Source organism: Rhipicephalus microplus, chromosome X, assembly GCF_043290135.1.
Source record: "Rhipicephalus microplus isolate Deutch F79 chromosome X, USDA_Rmic, whole genome shotgun sequence".
NCBI classification, from domain to species: domain Eukaryota; kingdom Metazoa; phylum Arthropoda; class Arachnida; order Ixodida; family Ixodidae; genus Rhipicephalus; species Rhipicephalus microplus.
In genome coordinates, this window is record NC_134710.1 from 417,612,945 (window position 1) to 417,636,911 (window position 23,967).

The 23,967-nt window shown below is 44.9% G+C and overlaps 1 protein-coding gene across 1 annotated transcript in view; it reads right to left on the reverse strand.

Moving 5' to 3' along the window:
- LOC119161898 (nonsense-mediated mRNA decay factor SMG5) overlaps positions 1-23,967 on the reverse strand; it is a 394,369-nt gene that overhangs the window by 68,034 nt on the left and 302,368 nt on the right. Inside the window, exons 13-16 of the mRNA XM_075880312.1 lie at positions 22,309-22,420; positions 22,094-22,172; positions 21,867-22,009; positions 18,454-18,591 (exon numbers count right to left, since the gene is read on the reverse strand). Coding sequence (XP_075736427.1) covers positions 18,454-18,591; positions 21,867-22,009; positions 22,094-22,172; positions 22,309-22,420 — 472 coding nt within the window. The remainder of the gene's footprint in view (positions 1-18,453; positions 18,592-21,866; positions 22,010-22,093; positions 22,173-22,308; positions 22,421-23,967) is intronic.

A 23,967-nucleotide genomic window follows, 5' to 3' on the forward strand; every position in this document is an offset into this window, starting at 1 on the left:
CGAGACATCTGGCCAGGGAGCCCAACAGAGATGGCCCTTCGCGAACTATTGAGACGTGCGGCACCAACCAGTTGAGAATTTGGGTGGTTACCTTCGTCCGCAGAATGAACTTTTTTCTTAATGAATTGATCTTGAGAAAGTTTCCGCGAAACGTCGGGGTCATTGGCGTCACGGGCCCCCGGTACGTTCCCAACTATGACGTCATACAGTGGCGACGGCATACACTTGACGATGGCCATGCCGGAAAAGTATGGAGATCTGATACGTATCTCCGCCTCCGGGGTTACGATGGTGCTGCCATCAGCCAACCACAACGTCGCGGTAGTGCCAGTTAGTGCTTCATCAGGTACTAATGACCGGCGTACTACCAACGTGTTGCTTCCGGTGTCCCTTAGGACTCGAACAATCTGTCCATTCACTTCCCCTGGTAACACTGGCATGGGACGTTTCTTACATTGCGCTTGCGTCTTCACCGTGCCCATAACATTGTCGTCTCGGTCCGAGTCGTCGCCATCAATCATGGATTGTTGTGGACCGGTCTCTTCTTTGGGTAGCATTAAACAAGATGTAGTTGATTTCGAAGTGCCAGTCATTTTCTGACAGCCCTTCACATCATGCCCCCACTTACGGCAGTTTGTACAAAATACTTGTTTAGGTTTACTTCGACAGTCAGAAGCCTTGTGCCCCTTACGGCCACAAACAAAACATTGCATCTCTGCTCTTGGGCTTGAAATCAATTTAGCCTTCCCAGTTGTGTCCTCACTCTTATTCTGAACTATTAATAAGTTCTTCAATCTCTTTGCCTCTATATATATATCAGCTGCCTCTGCCATGGCTTCCAGAGTCTTGCAGTTCTTCTCCCGTAAGAAGAGCGCCAGCTGACTACTGCAGTTCGCCATGAATTGTTCGGCTACAATCAAGTCACGGACTGAATCGAAATTCCTCTCTGTCTGAGACATTTCTATCCACCTGTCAAAGAAACTTTGGAGTCTCGTGGCATACTGTTTTCCAGTTTCGCCGTCTTCAGGCTTGCTTTTCCGGAATTTCTCACGGTAGCCATCAGCCGTGAAGCGAAAACGCTGGAGCAGTGCCAATTTGACTTCGTCGTATGACAGGGAATCGTTCGGTGACAACCGTCCAAATACCTTCAGAGCCTCTCCGCCCAGGCACAAACTAAGAGCCGTGGCCCACTTTTCCCGTGGCCAATCTTGACCTGTCGCCACTCTCTCAAACCTTTTCAGGTAGGCGTCAAGGTCGTCTCTGTCCTCGTTGAAAACGGGTATAAAGTTATGCGGGTTCACTACCATAGGCGCGTTCCTTTGGTTGCCCGTGTCAGCCACCGTAGGCTGACCGACACCGGCCTCAGCTACTCTCAGGCGCAGTTGCAGCGTCCTCTCTTCTACTTCCAAGTGTCGCTGGCTTGCTTCTCGGGTTTGGTTCTCCGTTTTTGCTACTTCAAGACGTAGCTGTAAATTGCGGCCTTCCAGCTCCAACTGTTCTTTCTTCGCGTCTCTCTCCGCGGCTCGTTCATCGCGCTCACGCGCTTCTCGTGCGTCAAACCAAGCCTGCAATTCTGCTCCCTCCAACCCCATGCGTTCTGCCAGCGCCATCAACTCTCGCGAGCCCATTTTACTTTTTTAGTTAGCCTTACTCAAATCTACTTTTTAGTGGCAAACACTCACGTCCTGTCGTAGCGGACGCCAATTTGTGACAGGTTCAGTAAATAAAGCCAGTCGAGCTAGCTGTGAAACGTTAATCTCTCACGAGAAAAGGAAGTGAGCGTTTGATTTGCAAAAAAAATTATACTTTCACAAACACACAAAAAAACACAAAAAGGAAAATACTAAGATCAGAAAAATGTTAACTAATTAGCACTGTCAATTTCGTTAGCGAGCGGAAACCTCTAAGAGTCTAAACAGTCCTTTTCGTTAAAGTCCTCGTGTTTGAGTCCGGACGCGAAAGAAGACGGATACGGCTCACCAGCGGTTCACGCCCTTCAATAGTCCATTGGGGAAGCTGCCGTGGTGAGAGTGCATAAGCTCGGGCCCGTAGCCCGACGGCTTGCTCCCGCTCCCGGTAGACGTCATCTGCTGCGCTGTCTTCCGCTCGAACATCAGACCAAGGTCTTGCCAAGGATTCGCCAATAGCCGCTGCGGTTGAATGGTCACCAGGACCCCGTGGAAACAGTCGCCAGCTAGGTGGATGCCCTGACGCCCAGGAGGTACTCGCACCCGACGAGGTCGCACGCCGCACCCTAGCCTTCTTCTTCCAAGCACGAGCCCGAATCTCTTCTTCCTCGTTCTTCGATGCCCTGGCTCTGGATTTTTCTCCCATTCCCTTGAATTTTCTTCTTTTTCCAATCGCCAGTGTTCGCCGCACTGGCGCAATACGCCATCTTGCACACATTGTCAGTAGTTCATCTTACGCGCCAAATTTGAAAGTCACTTGACTCGCGCACTTCACTCACAACACGGTGGACTTGTGCGCAGTCCACCCAAGACTGTGTAATAATTTCTCACAGAAGCCGTTACTTTCGAAAGCACTCTTAGTCACCGGGCTCCATCATACAAATGGCACGTCAACGTTTCAAATATGGACTACTTGGGAGCTCTTGGTGGCAAAATGGATTTCCTAAAAGAGCTTATACACTCAGTAATCCTCGAACAATTTCAGATGCTCTACGTACCCTCTCAGCCAACGATCTCCTCGTTGTCCAGTATTGTCCGCAATGAAGTCCAGCAGAACTTAAGGGAACCGTCTTTTAATTATGCGGAATTATGAACCACCCAGTCACTTTTTTGGCATGTCATATGCTCAAGCTTTGCGGCGACCGGTTACACTTGCAATTCCGCATCCCACCATGGCTCTACTCATGCTGCAGACGATCTGAGCGGCCTCATATCACAACACACCCCGTCTGGCCCCATGAAAATCAGACGTTTGGTTTGCACCAATACCAAGTCTACTCTGCTACCACTGAGGTGAAGCTGAACATGTGTACCGACAGTGCTCGACAACTTGGACTACGTGGATTTTCCGAGAACTTACCGCCACTCTTGTTTGGTCAGTGGCCCTATGAATTTGAAGATTATGTCGCTCAAAAGCGCGGACCTTCTTCATTGTTGCACTAGTCACTCTCCCCATTACGGCAGCGAATTTCTCCTAATCACTTTTATAACTTGAAAGTGGTGGAGGGTCAGACGTGGTGGATCATCATGCCACTCGGCGTTTGCATGGCCTGAATACAGATTCGCAGTTCTTCCTAGTCACGGTGGTCTAGTGGCTAAGGTACTCGGCTTCTGACCCGCAGGTCATGGGATCAAGCTCCGGCTGCGGCGGCTGCATTTTTGATGGAGGCGAAAATGCTGTAGCCCCGTTTGCTCAGATTTGAGTGGACGTTAAAAAACCCCAAGGGGTTGAAATTTCCGGAGCTCTCCACTACGGCGCCTCTCATAATCCCATGGTGGTTTTGGGATGTTAAACCCCACATACCAATCAATCAGATTGGCGGTTCTGCCTTTGTTGTAAACTGGAGCGTTCTCTCTCAGTGTTCTCGAGACCTGATTATTGACATGAACTTCCTGAAGGAGCACGGTGCTATCATCGACATTTGACAACGCCTCGTCACGTTCTCAACTAAAAGCGGCACACTAGCGTATGATATCAGCCACGATCGAGTATATCTGCGTGTAATTGAGAATGCTGTGACTATACCCATGCGTGCAAGTGTAATGGTTCAAGTAGCGTCTAACGAATCAGCACACAGCGAAATGGTCGCAGAAAGCAAACGGTACCTACTTCTCTCCCGAGGGGTCTGCGTAGCACAAAGCCTAGTAGACCTCCAGGATGGCCACTGCGAGGCTCTTGTTACAAACGTCAGCTACGAGCGCCGACACGTTCTCTCTGGTACTGTATTCACCTACCCAGGCCCAGTAAACATTGCAACTGAATGTTTTGCTTCCGAGGCACCCGAAAATACCGGGGCACTTCTCCATGGCGTCGACATTATTCCAACGCTTCCTGACGAAAACAAACGAAGGCTGGATGACCTGTTTCTAGAATTCCTCACCTACTGTACTACTGTACCTCATGGTTAAATGGGCACTTACAAAGTTCATGCCTTATCTCTACAGGATACCAATTTAAAGTTGTGACTAATTGCCACGCTTTATGTTGGTTGACAAACTTTGTAGACCCTGTTAGAAATTGTGTGCGGCACTGACATTGAGATGAGGAAGAAGAGTAGTGGGGTGGAGGCACGACGAGTAGGCTAAGTTTTTGGTACGTTAAAAAAAGAAGAGGTGGACGGTGGGCTTCGCGATGGGGATGGCGGCTCGTATTTTTCTCCACACATTTTTGTTGCTGAAACCTGGGAGAAAGGGCTTTCGATGGTGAGACAGTGTGGATTTGATTACTTATCGACCGCACTTATAGCCCGGAAGACTTCGTTAAGCCGCCGTTATTGGAAGCTTGTATACAAAGCCTCACCATCACCGATATGGAGGTCATGAATAATGACAGCATGATCACTGATGAATCATCGTTGCACCGACCTTATGCGTTGACCAACGTTTTGGCTCCAAATTCGCCTTGTGACACGGCCGGCTAATAATTTTTCCCGTTGCCGACGCTGGATTGGATCATGAAGGCCCTCTTCGAAAGCCGGAGTCATGTACACAAAGCTACCCCGCAAGCCATCGAAGACGTCGAACGCTTTGTGTAATGAATCGCCCTCCAATGAGAGAGTAGACGAGTTTTCACCAAAATTGAACTAATGATTATACGAATCTAAGAGAAATGAAGAGGAGATTGACGGTGGGCTTTTCCATGGGGACGGCGGCTCGTACTTCTTTAACAGGCCTCTCTGGGCGTATATGGAATCTGCGACTTCCGGAGTTCAATGTCGCTATCGTAAAGAAGTCGGGGAGAAAACATAAAAAGGCCGACACGCTTCCACGAGCACCCCTGGAATCCGACTGTACAGCTGTCGCCGATGACAATGCGTTCCTTGGGATTCTCAGTGGAGCGGACCTCCTTAGTGAACAACGAAAAGACCCCGAGTGAAGGCCCATCATTGGTTATTTAGAAGGCAGCGCCACGGTTATTATTCATCCACTTTCGCGTACTTTCGCGCCATTTCGCTTATGAGACGACATATAATAGCGATGCTGAGGCAGCATGTAAACAAAACAAGCGTATTTATTAGGGCGAACTTGTGCCCACGATTCTAAAGACTATGGTCATCAAGTCCGAGTAGCCGAGTGGCACAGATCCAGCTATCTTCCTCTTCCTCGTTGCCGGAGCGCACGAACGCGTGGCGCATGCCAGTCGGGTTTTCCATGTGCTCTTGCCACGATGATTGCGGCGGGCTACTTGAACGTGGCCAACCTGTCGCGGCAATATTATACAAGAAAAACACCAAGCTGATCTCATATTGATTTGATTTGTGGGGTTTAACGTCTCAAAACCACCATATGATTATGAGAGACGCCGTAGTGGAGGGCTCCGGAAGTTTTGACCACCTGGGGTTCTTTAACGTGCATCCAAATCTGAGTACACGGGCCTACAACATTTCCGCCTAAGCTGATCTCATATTCTGGTGGTGTAGTTCCTCAAAACCTTCGCAATGACACCCCATTAGCCTGCCACGACAAGCCGACATCTCGCCAACAGGGACACTGAGGAATGCTCGACTGGGCGTGACAGCAACGTTTTTGGCCTAAACTTGCAACATGCGTCAAGCGCTACGTGAAAGAATGCCGCGAATGCCAGCGTCGCAAGTCATCAAATTTAAAGCCTGCAGGCCTCCTACAACCCATCGACCCACCACGTACGCCATTTGATCAGGTTGGGATAGACCTCCTTGGACCATTTCCTGTGTCTTACTCCGGAAACAAGTGGACCATTGTCGTAACGGATTGCTGGACGCGTTACGCTGAGACTAAGCCGCTACCGCGAGTGACAGCATCTGAAGTCACCAATTTTTTATACGCTACATTGTGCTTCGTCACGGTACCCGCCATTTAATAATACTGACCGAAGGACAGCGTTTATGGCAAAACTGTTGGACGACATTTTCAAGATCAGGGCCCGGATTCACAAAACTCACTTACGAAAACATTTTTGCGCAAGATAAATTTTGTTGCGTAAGTCGATTCAAGAAACGAAAAAACGTCGTAAGAGGCCATAGTTGTCACATCGGCCGCTGCAAATAAAGCGCGCTGGGACTGCCCGGGAAGATGTCAGCGATGGTGATGCAGCTGCTATATTTGCTTACGTCACCGAAAAGTGCTCGTAAGTGGATTCAAGAAGCGAAATTGTGCGTAAAAACAGCATGGCTGAGAGAAAATCCCAAGAGTGGTCCGGACCACTCTTAGGAACAATGTGGCTTCTTCGAACCGGCTGCCGCAGCGGTATAGTTTGGTGCCCTGGCTGGTTTTGAGTTAATTCACGCCCATTAAGGGCTGCCTGATGACTGCAGGTGCGTTTTTATTTCTTTCGGCGCTTTAAGCTTCGCGTGTTGTTTCCCTTGTACGCAGTGGATGGTGTTGACAACCACCACCATCCAATAAGTTCGAAGTCGCAGTAATTGAAGAATTCTATTGGGCGTCAATGGCATAAAACTACGCATGTAAAGATTTGTGGTTGGATGAAAACCAATGTGATACGTGAATGGTCGGTGCATTCGAACGCGACATGACATAGGATCAACCTTATTTGTTATGTTGTTGTGTTGCGCCCCATCGCATCCAATTAAAAGTGCGACTCGTGATCCTTGCCTCATTGATGGAAATTACCACCAAAGAGGTTAATGGGAGCACATTCTTTGCACGCTATTGGAAATAAAAATGAGAGGAAGTTTTCAGTGAGTGGTTCCTAAAGTTTGTGCTCTAGTGGGCTTTCATTGGCTCTAACTGTCCAATGGTTGTGATCTCTGAAATACAGCTGTCGATACACTTTGGGACGATCTAGAACAAAGCGTACTTTGTAAACCAAAGCGTATTAGGGGTGCGCGTGATTACGCAATAAACTACAAACAAATCATCCATCTTCACCTTCACTGTTCAGACACCGATATGGAGCGTGATAATATGGCAAGCAATCGGAATTAAATGACCCTAGTAACTTTGTATGACACCGAAAATATGCAAACCCTCACGATTCTGGAGCAAACCTTGGCTGAATTCATTCTTGTGTCAATTACCAGCCATTTAACTTGGCGCACGAACATCATTCAAAGGTAGAGCGAGCTACTGACATGTATTTTGTGCGACGCAGCGACCACTTCACCTGAGAATAATAGCTTTGCGAAGGCGAATGTCCTATCGCATGCTCTGATCGAAGCAGACGACAAACGCGAGCAGACGACGGCTTGGCCTACGGGCACAGCTTGTGATTGGTTGTGAAGCAATACCCTCTACATAAGCTCAACCCATGACGTTGCCAAAACACTTCTTTCATCTGGCACGCCTGTCGTGTTCGTCATATCACCCCCCTCGCACATAAGAGCAAATTTTTTCACGCCGTCAAAATAGTTCAAGTACTTTCTAAGAGCTCTCTTATCGTCTTATGTGCTGCGCAGTTGTCGAAAACAACATGGCGTCTTAAACAGCGTATCGGTCGGTGCGACTTTCAGCAAACGCTTCTCGCACGAGTTACTTCAGTGTTTCACCGGATATGTTGTGATTACAGCAGCTCTTTCGGTGCGTGTAAGCAGTGCGGAAAGCTGTGGCAGTGCAATGGTGTACGGTGAAGCGCAGCGAAGCCTGTGCGTCGGTGTGGTTATCAAGCGGGGATTGGCGTCGATGTATCGACGGCAACTAGCACTCGGGAAGCCTGCAATGTGTGTTTGTGTGCCGGTAACAGTTCGTTCGCTTGACTTTCCAGTCTCTCAGTTGGTAGCTGTGCGACATTTCGGATTGACAGCGTTTTGACACGTTACTTGAGTGACCCCAAGTACGTACGGAAACGCATGAACTACGCGCTCGGTTCTTGCTTCGCCACCAGTTAGCCCGTACGCTTCTATTTACTTGAGAGCAATGTACTGTTCGGGAGTGAAATGATGTTCGTTGTGAACAGTGGTGCTGTGTTGACGTTCCAAGACTTGTGAACAAGCTGTGCTCGTGTGACCGAAAAGTGAAAGACAGCGTTGATAACTGTTTTGCCCTGCGAAGTTGTGGTGGGGCAGCTTGGCGCTTTTGTTTGTTAAGTCGTCACTTCTCCTTTTTGTGATAACCATAGTCCTAGCGCTGGGATGTGATCAACCAAAACTGCGAGATGCTACATTCTGTTGTGAATCGTGTTATTTTGGAAGCGCGCCTAGACAGTTCTTCGGTAACAACTTGAGAGTTCTATGTGGCAGCGAGAGCCCGTGAACGTCAAGCTTCCCTCCGGCCCCCAGACCTAGCGCTGTGATGTGATCAACCAAAGCTGCGAGATGCTACATTCTGTTGTGGATCGTGTAACTTTGGAAGCGCGCCTAGACTGTTCTTCGGTAACAACTTGAGAGTTCTATGTGGCAGCGAGAGCCCGTGAACGTCAACCTTCCCTCCAACCCCCAGAAAAAGCAAAGATTTCACCGGTGCCTTGCTTTGGATGAAGTTGTAGGCCAATATCGCCTAACTACAGGTTTACGAGTTCGTCTGGCCATCGTTTTGCACGGCACTAGAGCCTTGACAACAGCCGGTCATGGCCAGTTCTTACACTTTATCAATGGACATGCACGCCTGGCAAGCCCTTTATTGCTGTCATTGGCAGCTTTCAGTCTGCAGATGCCCTTTGCCGGTTGGCCGTACTTGGTTCCTCATGACACCAACGGCTACTAAATGCTGTCATCGGTGAGTTCACCTTGCAGAACTAAATTTCACCGGTACTATAATTCACGCAGTTCTATAACGTGTGCAAGTTTTTAAGCCCATCAGATGTAAAGTTTCTCCATGGTAAGTTGAAGCATGAAAAATTTACTACTACTGTTATATACATACATATATTATGGAGCAAATACATAAAAAGTTTTTTGTGATTTGATACAAGTGAGCTCTTGTTTGATTATGAAGTTGGGCTTGTCGATTGACCACGTTTGATAGTTTGAAAGTTAATGTGAATTTATTTTTAAGGAGAGAGGTTGCACTTAAAAAATTTATGTTATTTTGGAAAATTAGTTCTATAGACGATTACCACTGTGGTAGTACTATACTTTAGTAGGACATATATATTGCGGTACGTAAATTTTACATGAGGCTTCAGTTTATTTCAAAGTGGTTATAGCAGATTTTGGTCACTTTAACGAAGTGATAGCTTCCTCAAATAAGTATTAGAAGTGAGTGCTTTTAATGATTGTTTTTAAATATCTCGTTTTTGGCTCTTCACAGATCGCAGAGGTTGGTTTGCTAAGGTCCTGTGATGCATCGGTTGCACATTCTGGCACATAAATCCTCATCATTACTTGGAGCACCTGTACAAATATAGGAAGGACACGTTCTCCCTAACTGTGAGAGCCTATGTCACTGCTGGGACTGTTATTATTCAGCGGACGTGGCGTGGAAGCATGCATGGCAGCCTCATCTGGAAGGACTGCGATCTGCTTGGGAGCTTCGAGGGCACAAAACTGCCTAACGGATGGCTGCAAGGTTAGTTTTTCTTTAATACATACGATTACGTGAACACCACTTACTGTGCACAAATTGAAAACCCAAGCGTGGTTGCTTTCAGTGGATACCTGTAATATTCTTACACATAATTCTTATTCAACATTTATAGAACTAAATTACAATATAATTGAGAATGTTGAAAGCTGAAAGCCTGCAGCTTATAAATGAAACTCCAATAATCTGAGACACAAAAGCTTGTGCTTTGAAACGAGCACAAATACTTTGATTCCTTATTGAACTCTCGAGGTTGTGACTGAACTCTCGAGCTTGAGCTCTCGAGCTTGTGGAAAGAGCAAGTGGGTGAAAATTGCCTGGCTGTTCACAACTTGCAAGGAGAAAGACCAATTGAAGAAGCCTCAGATGACATAGGGCCAGTAACTGCATCTTTTACCTAATGTAGCTTTTTCTCTCTCAGTGTTGTTGCTTGTGTTTCAGCCGAACATGTTCACCACGATTGCATAGTGATATATATTTTTCTACAAATTGTACCTGACCTAAGTATGCATTGTTGATCTCTAAAGGTGACGTTCAGTGTGTTTCAACGCCATGGCTTCTCATTTCTCTGTCTGTGGCTAGCCTATTTCAGCAGCAGAGCGATGCAGCTAGCACACATGCAATCCAAGTCATGAAGCGCTCCTTTGGTGTTCTGTGCAGGACGCAGCATATCCATCCGGCAAGACACTGGTATCAACAATAATGGTGAGTGTTGGTGGCACCTGTAGGAGCCCGTTGTGTTTGTTGCGTATGATTATTTCCCCTGATGAAGTGCATTTCTGAAAGGTTTTCTTCATTTAGAATAATAGATGTCAGCAACAAGCACTCATAATCCACAAGTTCTTTAAGTCTTCTAGACTGCCCATTTGCTCCTATATGCGGTATGGTGAGCTGGCTATGTTAGACAGCCTTAAAGTTATGAACATTGGCTGTTGTGTTGTAATGCAGTCTAACTTGTGTTTCTTAGTGAACTTATTTGTGGTCTACTTCTCGCACCTAGTGTAAAGTCGAAATAGAAAAAACTGTATTGGCTTTTTATGCCTGTCAGAAGTTATGGCTTTATCTATAACATTGTAGTTTTGCTCTTGTACCATATTAAATATATTTTCAGTCTTCACTATTTGTGTGTGTGTGTGTTGAGGCTTGTCATTGGGTTCTGAAAATACATTATCTGTAAATATAAGCACATAATTGACAACTATACACTCTTGCATGTAGCATGGTTGTAACAATGATCTGTATTTTTCTAAGTTCCAGCAGTAACAAGGGGTTCGGTGCTCCACTGTCATGTACAGTGTATCAAGAACAGAGCACAGAAGACCAACAAGTATAAAGGGACTGCCAGTGACTGTTCTCCTGCTCAAAGTTTACAACAGCAGAAAGAGCACATTGTGGTGTCAGGAGCAGCTGCTGCTTAACTTCTTAGCAGTGCATTATTCAGCAGTTCATTTGCTTGCATTTGAAATTATTTAAATATTGCATGGAAGATACCAAACTATGACACTAATTTAAAGGCTGCTATAGTGTTAGTGGGCTAATATTTTTGAGCTGAACTTTTTAACATGTGTGTTAAGTGCCTGCGTGCCTCTACATTTACATGCCAGAAATCACAGCATCCATGGTCGCCAATGGTAACTAACTGTGTTTGCATTCTTTGTAGTGCAAGAAGTAAAGCCATGAATGCAGTAATCATGTACTTAGTCGATGTAATCCTTCAGTGTACCCTCATTTGTATAGCACCAATGATGCCATGAGTGTATAAGCTTTGGGAAGTGAATCTATGTGTATTATTTTAATTGGAAGGAAGAGGATCATCACTACTCCTAGTATATTTTAACAGTAGATTTTAGTGCTTGGGTATTATCCCACTGCCTGTCCGTCCTTCAACAGTCTACTTATCTACTGTGTAAGTATAACTTTTTAAATGTATACGTTGCTCTGATAGGTTTGTTCATAATGTAATTCAAGTGACTTATCATCTATGCAGCTCTAGTCAGACTACAAATAAAAGTATTTATTTTTATATGTAGCTATAGCATGCATTCACTTGTGTTTTTCTAGGTGCCTGTACAATTGTTTAGCCCTACAAAAGTGCTGGTATATTCTAATATTGAATCTGGCATCTTAAAATAGTTTGTTAGTGGAAGTAAGAATGTGTTTACAACCAATATTACTATCCTCACATGAACTGTGAAAACTCTGTGGAAATTTATTTACATTTTTTGAACTTTGTGAAGGCAAATGTTGTTATGTTCTTTTATTGTGGTCCCTGTTTCATGCAAATGACACATAATTACTTTGCAGTGGCATAGTATTAGTTGTTATTTTACACATATGTGCTGAGCAACATCGCAGTTGAGGCCAGCAGAAAGACATACATGCAGTGCATTGGAGCATCACCTCACATACAGAACAGTCTTTGCCCACCAGTAAACTCAATATTTTTCAAGCAGACTAATAGACAGATGTATGGGAACTGTGTTGATGTGCAAACTTTGAAGTCTTCTTGAGGAGTGTTTTTCATCATTTTTGTCCAAGTGAAGTAGCTACCCAAGGCCACAACTGGTGGGATTGTGGTGGTTTCCTCTCTCCAAAAGCACTCCTACCAGCTGCCTCAATGTTAGAATGGGGTGAATTCACAAACTGGAAAAATAATTGGTCTTTGTTTTCTTGGCCGAACGAGTCATTTCCACCGTTGAGCCAACACGACGCGCCAGAATAGAAACTTTTAGCTAAATAAAGTTGATTCTACTTTTGAGAAGTGTTTTGGGGAAACGAAATGGCACCTATAGCTGTCAATATAAACACTGTTTGCACCAAGAAGCTTAGTAGCTTATAATTGTATTATTCATGTATTGTCTAGAATTTACTCGCGCGGTGCCAACTTTCAGCCCAAGTGTTCTATCATGCTTTGTTAGTGGGTTGTGAATGAGCCAAGGTATGTAAATAGAGTGATATTGCAGACATGTACAAAACATTGATGCACAGCCTTTTTCTTTAGCATGGCATTGTCAAGGGCTTTAATCTTGTGTTTTTTATAAAAACTGCTTGTCACTGGGCAGCAGCGGAAAACTATGCATCAAGCTTTTGCGAGATGGTTCGAGAAACACCGTGTTCAGACATAACAGTGCCGGTAGATTTTTCTCGTAAGTTACTTTCTGTAGTATTTTCAAAATGAGTGTAGTAGAATTGTTGTTTTATAGCCATTCATTTTAATATTTACACTTGAGTGTATGTATGTATGTATGGGTGTACATATGTCTATGTGTGTGTGCATATATGTATGTATATATGTATTTTTTAAATGAGAATCAGTTAGCATTGGTGAGTAAGTTTGGTAATGATTTGGCTGAATTTGTTTCTAGTTATTTCTCTTTTGAGCCATTATACATTTCAATTCGTTTTGTACTGCAAAAAAATAAATGTAACCTTACGCAGAATATGTGTGTTCGAAGAAGTTGTTTCATTTACCAACCTACAGTCATGGGCAAGAAATTGGGTAAAATGGAACGAACCTGCGAAGATTAGTTTACAGCATAGCTACTCTACATAGCATATCTCGTACACATTGCGTTGGTTGAATATGTCGATTCCAACCTTTCAATTTTATTCGGAATAAGCAAGCTATCACCCGTGGTTGTATATGTGTGTGATATTTATGCATACTGTGATACCGGTTCGCAATTACAATTAAGGTGACAAGCCTAGTCAAGCTGAATACACGAATTTTGTCCATGCACCTTTCATCTGCACTGGAACTGTTGATAATAAAAAATAAACTTCAGTTTAGAAATTTATTCTAGTAACCAAAAGCAGGGTATCTCTTTATCACACAAATCAAATTGCCATTGTTCTGTTCCATTCTGGACAATAGGGGACCCTCTCAGCAGAACTCGATTAACTGGTATAGTTCATTTTAACCATTGACAGCGACATTACACTGAAGCGTGCAGCATGACAAATAGCGGGAGAGAAGACACAAACTAATCACTCTGTTTGCGTCAGCTCTAACTGTCCGTGCTCTTTGGTCTTGCTGCATCTGATGATGCCCACCAAATTAGCACGAAAGCACGTCCCTAGAAAGGCAGTCAACTTGGCTGCAAGCAGTTAGCTCACTGCATGTGTAGATTTTCTTCAAAACACCGTGAAGACTGATTGCTGGTCGAATATCGAAACAAGTGAAAAGTAATATACCAGGTATGATATTGGTATTTCAGCACTGGACACTTTGCGATAAGAGAGGATGGAGGAGAAAATTATGAACCCTGAATTGTTTAATTTTTGAAGGAGCACAGTACAGCGCTTTTGGGTCAAAAGGGGAGTGAAAGAAGCAAAAGCGGAAGCCTACTTCTCAAAAAATTAGTACCCGCCACCACGCATAATGTCAGGCCGGGCAACCTCTTGAAAAAAAAAAGTGCTCAGTGATTCTGCGAATCGAACCAAGTACCTCCTAAATTGTAGTTGAGCGCTGTAACCACTCGACCACTGCAGCAGTGCTTGCATTCGCCCTATTGCTGATATATCGTCCTTCCTTCGAATGAAGCAAAATGCAAAAACGTCCGGTGAAACTTTGTCAAAAATAGAAAAAATAGAATGCGTTTGCCCAAGGTTACTAGAAGATAGCAACCGCCACGTGTGATTGTATAACCGTGCGCTATTTATTCTTGTATATTACTTTCATGACGTTGTGATAGCCGGCTCTAACGTAGGCTACCTGCTCATAGTTTGCCAAATATAAATAAAAAAATAAAAATACATATAGGCCTGTGACAACGCTAATCCACTATTATGAGTTCACTGTCACTAGTGTCACTTTCACTAGATGAATGCTCAGTTTGCTTCCATTATCGTTATCTAGGAAAGTTTTGGCTCATTAACTCAACTCTCCTAATTAGCATTGATTCTCACATCTAAGGACAGTTACACTTCATCTCGCTTTCTGAGTGGCTGTCACTCCCATATAACGCGTACTTCACTTTTTTATGCTCTCCGAGCATCTGACGCTGCTTTTCGGAGACTTTCCCTGACGTCTGCTGGGCCAGAAAATGGTCTTTATTATCTATCAATTTCAAGCTTTTGCGAAGCCGAAACGAGAGTCTCTCTCTCTCCCTCTTTTCATCCTTTTCGCACGTGTGATAACGTCTCTCGACCTCAAGACTCGTATACACGTCCCTTGCTTTGTTTGCGCACTCAAACGACGCTGGATGAAATATTTGCACCGTGTTTTGTGAAAAGCATTAGCACTGAGACACCTCCCAACGAGTCTCCCTCATTTTACGTAGACATATACCTAAGCGTAAGCGTATGCACGTTCTCGCATTCCTGCTTTATAAAAATGCTGCGGTGCATGGAACCAGCGAAATTGCGCTCACAATTTCATTTGATTACTGCTGTTATCTATTTCCGCACAATTCGTCTGCAAACACCAAAGTCGCTCATGTGTCTTGTAATAAGAATATTGTAACAAAAACTATATGTACAAAATACCCTTACGTTCACCACAATACCGTGCTAGATTGCACCGAAATAGTTAAGTAGCAGCGCAGCTTTAATGAAATGTAAGGTAACTGGTCCATTTCCGATGGAGGCGGAAATGTTGTAGGCCCGTGTACTCAGATTTGGGTGCACGTTAAAGAACCCCAGGTGGTCAAAATTTCCGGAGCCCTCCACTACGGCGTCTCTCATAATCAAATGGTGGTTTTGGGACGTTAAACCCCACAAATCAATCAATCAAGGTAACTGGTCGCGTTAAATAGGGGAAGACATTGAAGGCACATTTTCAAACATTGCATGCATCGGTTTATGTGTGGTTTCATTTATGTGGTACACCTGGAGTGTTGTTTACTTGTACTTGGCGAGATAGTGCATGGATTGCTCGGTGGCTTAAGGCCATCGAGCAATTATTTTTTAAGCTACAGTCGTTAATTAAAGGCGAGTGCTTGGCTTTGCACAGCCCACCAAAACGTCTATTACAACGTACGCGGCATCCCGTAAGCGCTGTAGCAGACGCTCGCGGAACTGAAACTTAGATGCAGCAAATCATTGGCTATCATCGTATACTCTCGATGCTAGACGCTTTGCGTGCTACCTTGATATTATCGGCACACACTTCTTTCTTTCCTTGTCGTTTCATCGGCTATCGTGTGTCCTCCTTGCCCTCTTAAGTGCCGAATAAGTTAAATTCATACCCGCGCTATAGTAATCCCTCTAGATAAGAGAACTTTTGGCTAAGAAAATGCGTAGCCAAAGAAAAAGCTTTGTGAATTCGGCCCCAGTTTCTCGAACCACCAGAGGACAACCGCATACCACTCCCAAAGTAACGGCTTGACAAAAATCGCTGAACAAAACGCTGGCGGACATGATTTCTATGTACGTGGATGTGCAGCGTAAAACGTGGGTTGAGATTCTGTCATACGTAATGTTTGCATACAACACCGCAACCCAGGAAACGACAAGGTTCGCATCCTTCCGCCTCGTTTACGGTCGAGACGTGCAAACCATGGTAGACGCCATGATTCCTTATGACATCTTTCAGAACGAGTAGTCTTGACGTCCAGGATTGCATTCGGCGTGCAAAGGGAACGCGTCGAGTGGGTCGTTCGCACATAAGATCGCAGTGACGTGTAAAGGCCTAAAGGTACAATATCCACCATCAACAAGTTACCCATCAACCTGGCGACCAAGTTTGAGTTTAGACTCCTGTTAGACGGCGAGGTCTGAGCAAGAAACGCCTGAGGAAGCACTTTGGACCCCAAAAAGTATTACGGCGGTTGAACGAGGTTATTATGAAGTTATCCCAGACAGAAGCTCAGCAACAACCCAGTGCCACTTACCACGCACAGAGATTGTGCATGCCATCCTGCTAAAGCCATATTTTACGTGGTGATATTCGCCTAATGTGCCCGGGGATCAAACACTTTTTTCTTTCACCTTGTTTGTAGGTTCTCCGGAGAACTGTTAACTGTGTTATAATTTTTTATGGCTGACCACAGACTACGTTTTCTTTCACGTTCAATGTTCTGTGCACTATAAGTATCGTTTTTTTTTATGAGCCCTGATGTTCTCATGTGTATGAGCATCGAGTAGATGCTCTAATGGGAGGGAACATATTGCCACCTGGTGTTGTGAGCCGGCAAGCTATGGCGAGTCACACGTAGAGGAGAGTGTCCCGAGCGCCCACCAGGCTCGCCCCACGTAGGTACCGACAGGCCTAGCCTGCGGGACCTGTCGCGGGCGTATCGGGCGGCCAGGATTTGGTCTTTGGACTTCAAACTGTGCAACATGGCTTCCCATCTGGGCTTGCTGTACTTCGAGCCTACCGACCCGCACTCCAAAAGCCTGTGAGCTATATTAGCGAGCTCCTGACCACATGCGGTGCAGGAAGCGTCAGGGTACATATGCGGGTAGATTTCAGTCAGGTATGTGAGGGACGAATACGAGTGTGTCTGCAATAATCGTAGGCAGAGAGACTGAGATCTATTGAGTTCGGGGTGAGGAGGGGGAAACTCTCTCCCAGCCATGTAATAATATTTTTGGACCTGAGTATATGTGCCTGGGAAACCTTTGTGTGCCCCGTCGAAGTCGGTTGTTGAGTCGTCCCCCGTAAAGTGAGTGACGCGGTCAGCTAACACACTTCATGAGCTGATTTGAGATTGAGGGTGATTCCCAGGCGCTTGATGGGCGCTTGAATGCGCTTGATGCAAACTGCTAAAATGGCGCTCAATTTCATTCAAATTTTATTCTGCCCAGCGTATTTCTCACTCCATTTCATGGCCGCAACCATGTGGAGTGATTCTGGAATCATTCCTATTCCGAAGTGGTAACTCTGCAACACCGTTGAGCACCATGCTGAACAGAAAGGCGACAGGACTGAACTAAAGGCTTCACCCGCGCACCCGTAGCTGCGCGTCAGTGCGTGTCTTTCTTGGCGCGGTGCCGCGCCTTTTCCTTATGGAAAGAAAGGGCACGTGGCTAAGGAATGCTGCGCGCCCTTTCTCTCTACAGAAAGAGGGCGTGGTACCGCATCGAGAAAGCCACGCGCTGACGCCCTGCAATGGATGCGTGTGGTTAGGCCTTTAAAGGAATATGTATGTGGCTTCTTTTTTCATGTATCTAGCGCGTGTTGCTCAGTTAATGAGCATCATCAGCCTTAATGCGTCCACTGCAGGACAAAGGCCTCTGCCATATTCCATTAGTCGACTCGGTCTTATGCTTGCTGCTGCCACTTTACACCCGCAAACTTCTTAATCCCATCCGCCCACCTAACTTTGTCTTCCCCTAACCCGCTTGCCTTCTCTGGGAATCCAGTCAGTTACCCTTAATGACCAGCGCTTATTCTCCCTACGTGCTACATACCCAGCCCATGTCCATTTCTTTTTCTTGATATCAACTATGATAACCTTAACCCCAAATTGTTCCCGGATCCAATCTGCTCTCTTCTTGACCCCCTGAATTTAGCGTGGTGCTTGCAATTGTCGTTTACACGCAGCTCGGCGCAGCATGTCAGATTGGCGGAAGTGTTTATTTTAATTCTCCTGGTGCAACAATGTGGGAAAACTTACTAAATTGTTGACAATGTTGGCCCTTGATAACCACACAGTTTTGTCGAAGTTTGAAACTTCTTCATCTTCCCTTTAATCAGGTGTGCGAATGATCCTCGAAACTTGCTTTACCGGCTCAACGCGTTTGTACAATATCGTCGAAACTGTTTCCGGGTCTCTCTAAGCAAAATGGTGCTCGACTTAACATTCCTGCTAACATTTTTCCACAATGCAGAAAGGCGTAATAATGAAAAAGGAAAGCTACTTGCCTTGGTTAATGACCCTGGTGAAGTGCTATTGGTCATTGTCGGCACCTTGTGCTGGAACTGGCCATGGCTGTATAGCAACCCAGATCCTGGTCTCTGAGATAGCCACTGCCCAAAGCGCACCAGGTACAGAAGGCGTAGCTGCGCATAGGGGCATCAAACACCATAAAAGGCTCACAAAATGAGCGCTGCTTATCTTAATCTGCAATTACCTGCTGCACAATGGCAGTACAGATAGAATTCACACTTAGGTTTCATTCAGACAATTTGTCGGACATATTGTTGAAACAAAGCGCACAAACCACGGGACAGAAAGAGCCCCGTGTTTTTGCATATTTTAAAGCTAATCTCCTCCTCCCTATTGATATTTCGAAGATTGTACATTCGGTCCCTATTAGCAACAGGTCATCTTTCTGTCTACTTTACTTTTATTCACATTCATATGACAACTGCTACAAACATTCCTTATATATTTATTGTCTGCTAGCTTTTATTTGCTACAACGCCAATTCAAATCAATAACCAGGGGTCAACGTTTTGAATCGTTCATTTTAGCATTTTGAATTTGTTTCCCCTGCACGCAGCACTTTGTAGTAGTTTTAAGAAGAACGATGAATAACCAATGCGCCTTAACCTTCTCCCTTCTGAAATTCACTTTCCAGTTCGCATTGCATAAACCATACCTAAAAAATGCTTTGCATTATGTATTCCTTACCTGGCATATGTTTTATCACACGTCACAATTAGTAATAACGTTACTAGTGGCATAGCTAAGCACAAATTTGCTACCATGTGTTCATTCACAAGAAAGTCTGTTTGACCAGCGGCAGCCTAGCTGGGTTGTTACTCCTCTTAGGAATTATGCTTTGATAATAACGTTCACTACACTATTTGTGAAGGTTATGGCCTTGCCACAGCCAATGAGCACCAACAATTTACAGATGCCCTAATAACAGCACCCTTGCTTGAGACAGGCATATTTTAAATCTAATCTCCTCCTCCCTATTGATATTTCGAAGATTGTACATTCGGTCCCTGTTGGCAACAGGTCATCTTTCTGTCTACTTTACTTTTATTCACATTCATATGACTACTGCTACAAACATTCCTTATACTTTTATTGTCTGCTAGCTTTTATTCGCTACAACGCCAATTCAAATCAATAACCAGTGGTCAACGTTTTGAATCGTTGATTTTAGCATTTTGAATTTGTTTCCCCTGCACGCAGCACTTTGTAGTAGCTTGTTCAGCTACTTAACTTTCAGAATCAATTTGAATTTGCCTGTTTCGCAACATAGTGATTTTTGACAGACCTTTGCCCGAAGCAGTGGGCTTGTGTTGTTCGGAAAATATACTTGCCTGGCGAACTTGTTAGAAGTGCATGCCCCTCGTGGTTATGCTACAGTAACATCTAAGTTACTCAGTAATCAAAAGAACCTTTGCAAGTCAAACATCAAATTGAGTTGTCAGCTTTGCAATCTGAGAGTGCTGAGCAGTAATGCCAGAAACCTATGTGAGCTGCTCAACAGAAAGCTGTTGCTTGAAGTCAGGCAAACTTTATTTCACACAATAATGTTTACGTACTTCCGCCGCATGTATGAATTGTGGAGGTGGCCTTCTCAGCCAGTTTCTAGCAGCTTTGGTTCCGCTTGTAATGTCATATCCGACACAGTACCGCATCTAGTGTCACTAGTCGCTCCTATGGCATCATTGTAACGAGCGCATAGGTGCATACTTGCACTGCAAAAAAAAAAAAACACACGCTGCTCGTAACTGTCTCGATACTGGACCCAAATCGTGTTAGAATGAGCTTAAGGTCGGGGGGTAACAGCACCTCAGCTTCAAGTTTTATGGCGAGGGTTTGCGACAGCCAGAGACATCCACAGCCGATCATGAGTTTGTTTTGTTTACAGCCTCATGTTGTCTTCACCGCCAGAGCGTAGCTGCTGCGTAACACTGCATGGTGTGCCAGTGCGTAGCAAGTGCGTGGCTGCTGACCGCCGTGCACAATCTTATAGCTACCCTGGTTACGTATGACGTCTACACGTCGCTAGTGCGTTATGCGCTGGCGTGGGCGGCAGAGATTTTCCTCATGACAAGAAGGCCAACGTAGCACACCCTGGCCCTTACTACGGAACAGTGGAGGCAGTTTAGAACTGCATGGAATACTGTTTTTATACAGTGTGCGAAAATGCCAAAAAATATGCAGGGATGCACATATTTGAACGTCAACCTGTGTGGAGTGAGGTGGCTTGTGGAGATAGGTGATGCGAGATGGAATAGTGAAGCTCATTGAACATCTGATTCAGAGAGGGATTGTTCACCTCAAAAGCATCCATCTAGATTAAAATACCTGCAGGCTCTTATCGCAAAAAAAGGTACTGAGAAAAGTGTATGAGTTTACTTGCGTCTCGTGAAAAACCAAGGAAGGCTTCATCACCACATGGCACAAGAAATGAAGGAGCACCTCGGTTCCGAATTTTCTTGTCTATGTGAACAGAACCATTTCGTACGACAATTATTATTGTTATAATGTTCCTGGGTAAATTATCTCCAGATTGTCTATTGTGAGTTTTATTCTTTTTTAATATTTTTGTATGTGTGGTATTTTTAATGGACTGTAAAAATGATTTCGTATGACATTTATTATTGTTATTATGTTTCTAGGTCACTTATCTCCAAAATGTTTACTTTGAGTTTTATTCATTTTGAATATTTTTGTATATATAGTATTTTTGTTGCACTGTTTGCCATCTGGCAACAAAATTACACACTTTTCGAATTTTTATTCATTCCAACATATACTTTTCGGAGAGAGCACTTCAATACGCGAAATTTGGCATGATGCCATGCGTGCTGCAGTACTTTCCAAACTGGCAAAAACTATTTTCTCGAGACATATAAAAAATAAACATTTCTGCGGGGTAACAAAAGAGTTCATATTATGCATGCACCTGGCGCATACAATGAGAAACACTTCATTATCATCAGCAGCAGCAGTAGCCTGACTAGGCCCAATGCAGGACAAAGGCCTCTCTTTTGTCCATCAGTCAACTCGGTCCGGTGCTTGCTGCTGCCACCCGCGAGCTTCCTAATCACATCTGCCTGGCTAACTTAGTATGCATTAGTATGCATGGCAAGCTTAGCATGCTCAGTATTACTTATTTTGTTAAGTAAGCAGCCCTTAGTGCGCATTGGCTACTAAAATGTCTTTCAACGCTTTGCCCCTATGTTCTCAGCAAATGCAGATATGTACAAACAAGCGATTCAGTAATGTCCCCATAAATACCCAGGTCTCTTGCTTATGGGCGTAGCCAAGAGGAAAAGGGAAAGGGTTCAACCCCCTCTAAGTTAAAAAAAAATCTGGCTTTGTTTCTGCTCTTGCCCCATTCACTGTGCTACTGAACGCACCGTACCTGGCACTCTTGTCCATCTTGTGCCCTCAGCTTCCAGTCAATATTGCTGTGAGCTGCAGCCAATGCTTCAGTTCCCTGCAGGCAGATGTCTTCTGGTAATGGGCACATGGTTTGCATGTCCGGTTGCGTCTTTTCTGTAAGTTCTGCACAAGTGATGGATTTCATAGGTGTTTCCACAAAGAAAAGGAAGCATTGGACAGCTAGAGCACTCCGCTATGGTTACTCACCGATAGGATACGGTGGTGAGATGAATGGCACCACCAAGTTTAGGAGGGAGGCCAAGTGCTGCCACAAGGGTGTTTTGACCTAGTGACAATGAAAACGTGAGTTAAGCAAGATGAATGCTGCTTTTGATGCAGCCTAATTGTACCTTCCGACTATAATTTATCTATATCTGAAGATAGAGGGTAAGCGTGCAGCCGCAAACAATGTTAAACCTTACCTGTGTGCAAGGTCCGATCAAATCAGTGCGTCCCACGAGCCAGTCACAGAGCATTTTCACAGTTCGCAGTAGAGTTGGATGTGCCAGGTCTGTCATGAATGGATTGTCATCACTGCAGCAAAAAAAAATGAGAACGTAACAGTTCACTACAGCATGTGAGCTTATTCCTCGTAACTAAACAGGGTTCACACAGGTTTCCAAAGCGAAAATTGAAAGATATTTAAAGACTTTCCGGGACCTGTCACAGATTTTTGAAGAACTAAAGCCACACGCAATGTTCTAAATTTTTTCTTTGAAGTTTCTAAATTTACGCGTTGTTATTGCATCAATATAATACATGTACATTTAAATTATAACAAACATGTATACTTTTGCACTTTAGCTCAGTTTACCTTTACTGGCTTCACCACTTACACAACAAGGAAAGAACCAGTACCGAGGAGCATTACGAGTCTCTCACTTAGTTTGCTCATTGTTTGACACAGGAAAACTATTCCGCATGCAGGTTTGGAAAACATAACCATAGCAACTCACGCCACATTACTCTTTCGGAAATGGGAAGTTTTTCAGGTTGATGCCGATTCATACCTGCCAAGTTCAAGGATTCTGAATCTGGGAAATTTCCGCAACGGAAAAGAGGGCAGGGGTGTGGCGCTCATTCACTTGCCCACCCCCCTTTCTTTTTTTTTGCAGCAAGACACATCGTGAAAGTAAAACAGGCTGGTGGAGGTGGTGTCAGTAAGAATCGATGTTGCACGGTCTCATACCAGCTTGGAGTGGCCGAGCACCCGAGTGTAGGATTTCCCAACTACAGTGAATGGTGCGAATTTCAAAAACAGGAAGGGGGCAAACATACTTGTATATTTCAAAATATTGCGTCGTCCAAATAACTAGCAAAATTCATTTCTGTCAAAAAAAAAAAACTCGCGTATATCTTCCTGGGACACCCGTGAACAGATAAGACGGCGCAGCCGGCAGCCGGGAAAGCGTGGGTAGAGCTTCGCCTAAAGCCAACTGAAAACTAATGCCAAAGTATAGCCAAAGTACCCAGACCGGCAGGAAAGTTACTAGATTTTTCAAACAGCAACGCCAAAATGCTTCTAGTGTTTTTTTTACATTTTTAGAGAGTTTTAAAATAGCGCACCGCAAGCCCTTGAGGTGCGGTTGCTGCTACTGCGCATGGTCGTAATGGGAGCCACCATAAATTCTTCCGGTTTTCCCGCAGGAAATACGAAATACGTGCGGCTTGCAAGGTCCGCAAAGCGCAGGTTTCGACACTATGGTGTAGGAGCGATGGTGCATTTGTGTTTGTGGTTAGGGCAAATGCTATTATAAAACTCATATGGCACCCGCTACGCCCACAACACCCGCAACGCCTGCAACGTTATTACGGAGTTTTAGAATAGCGCACCGTGAGCCCTCGCGGTGCAGTCGTTGCCACTGCGTATGCCTCGTAACGCGAGTCGGCGTTCTCGTTCGCGGACCGCACGCAAAAAATCCGAAATTGCGTGTGGTCATAGTGGCCCGCATGTGGCCTGCAAGCGCTGGCTTCGAGGCTACGGTGTCGCTGCCATTGTGCGTTGTGGGTCGCAGTAGGGCAAACGCTATTCTAAAACTTATATGGCGCCCACTACGCCCGCAACGCCCGCAGCGCTTGCA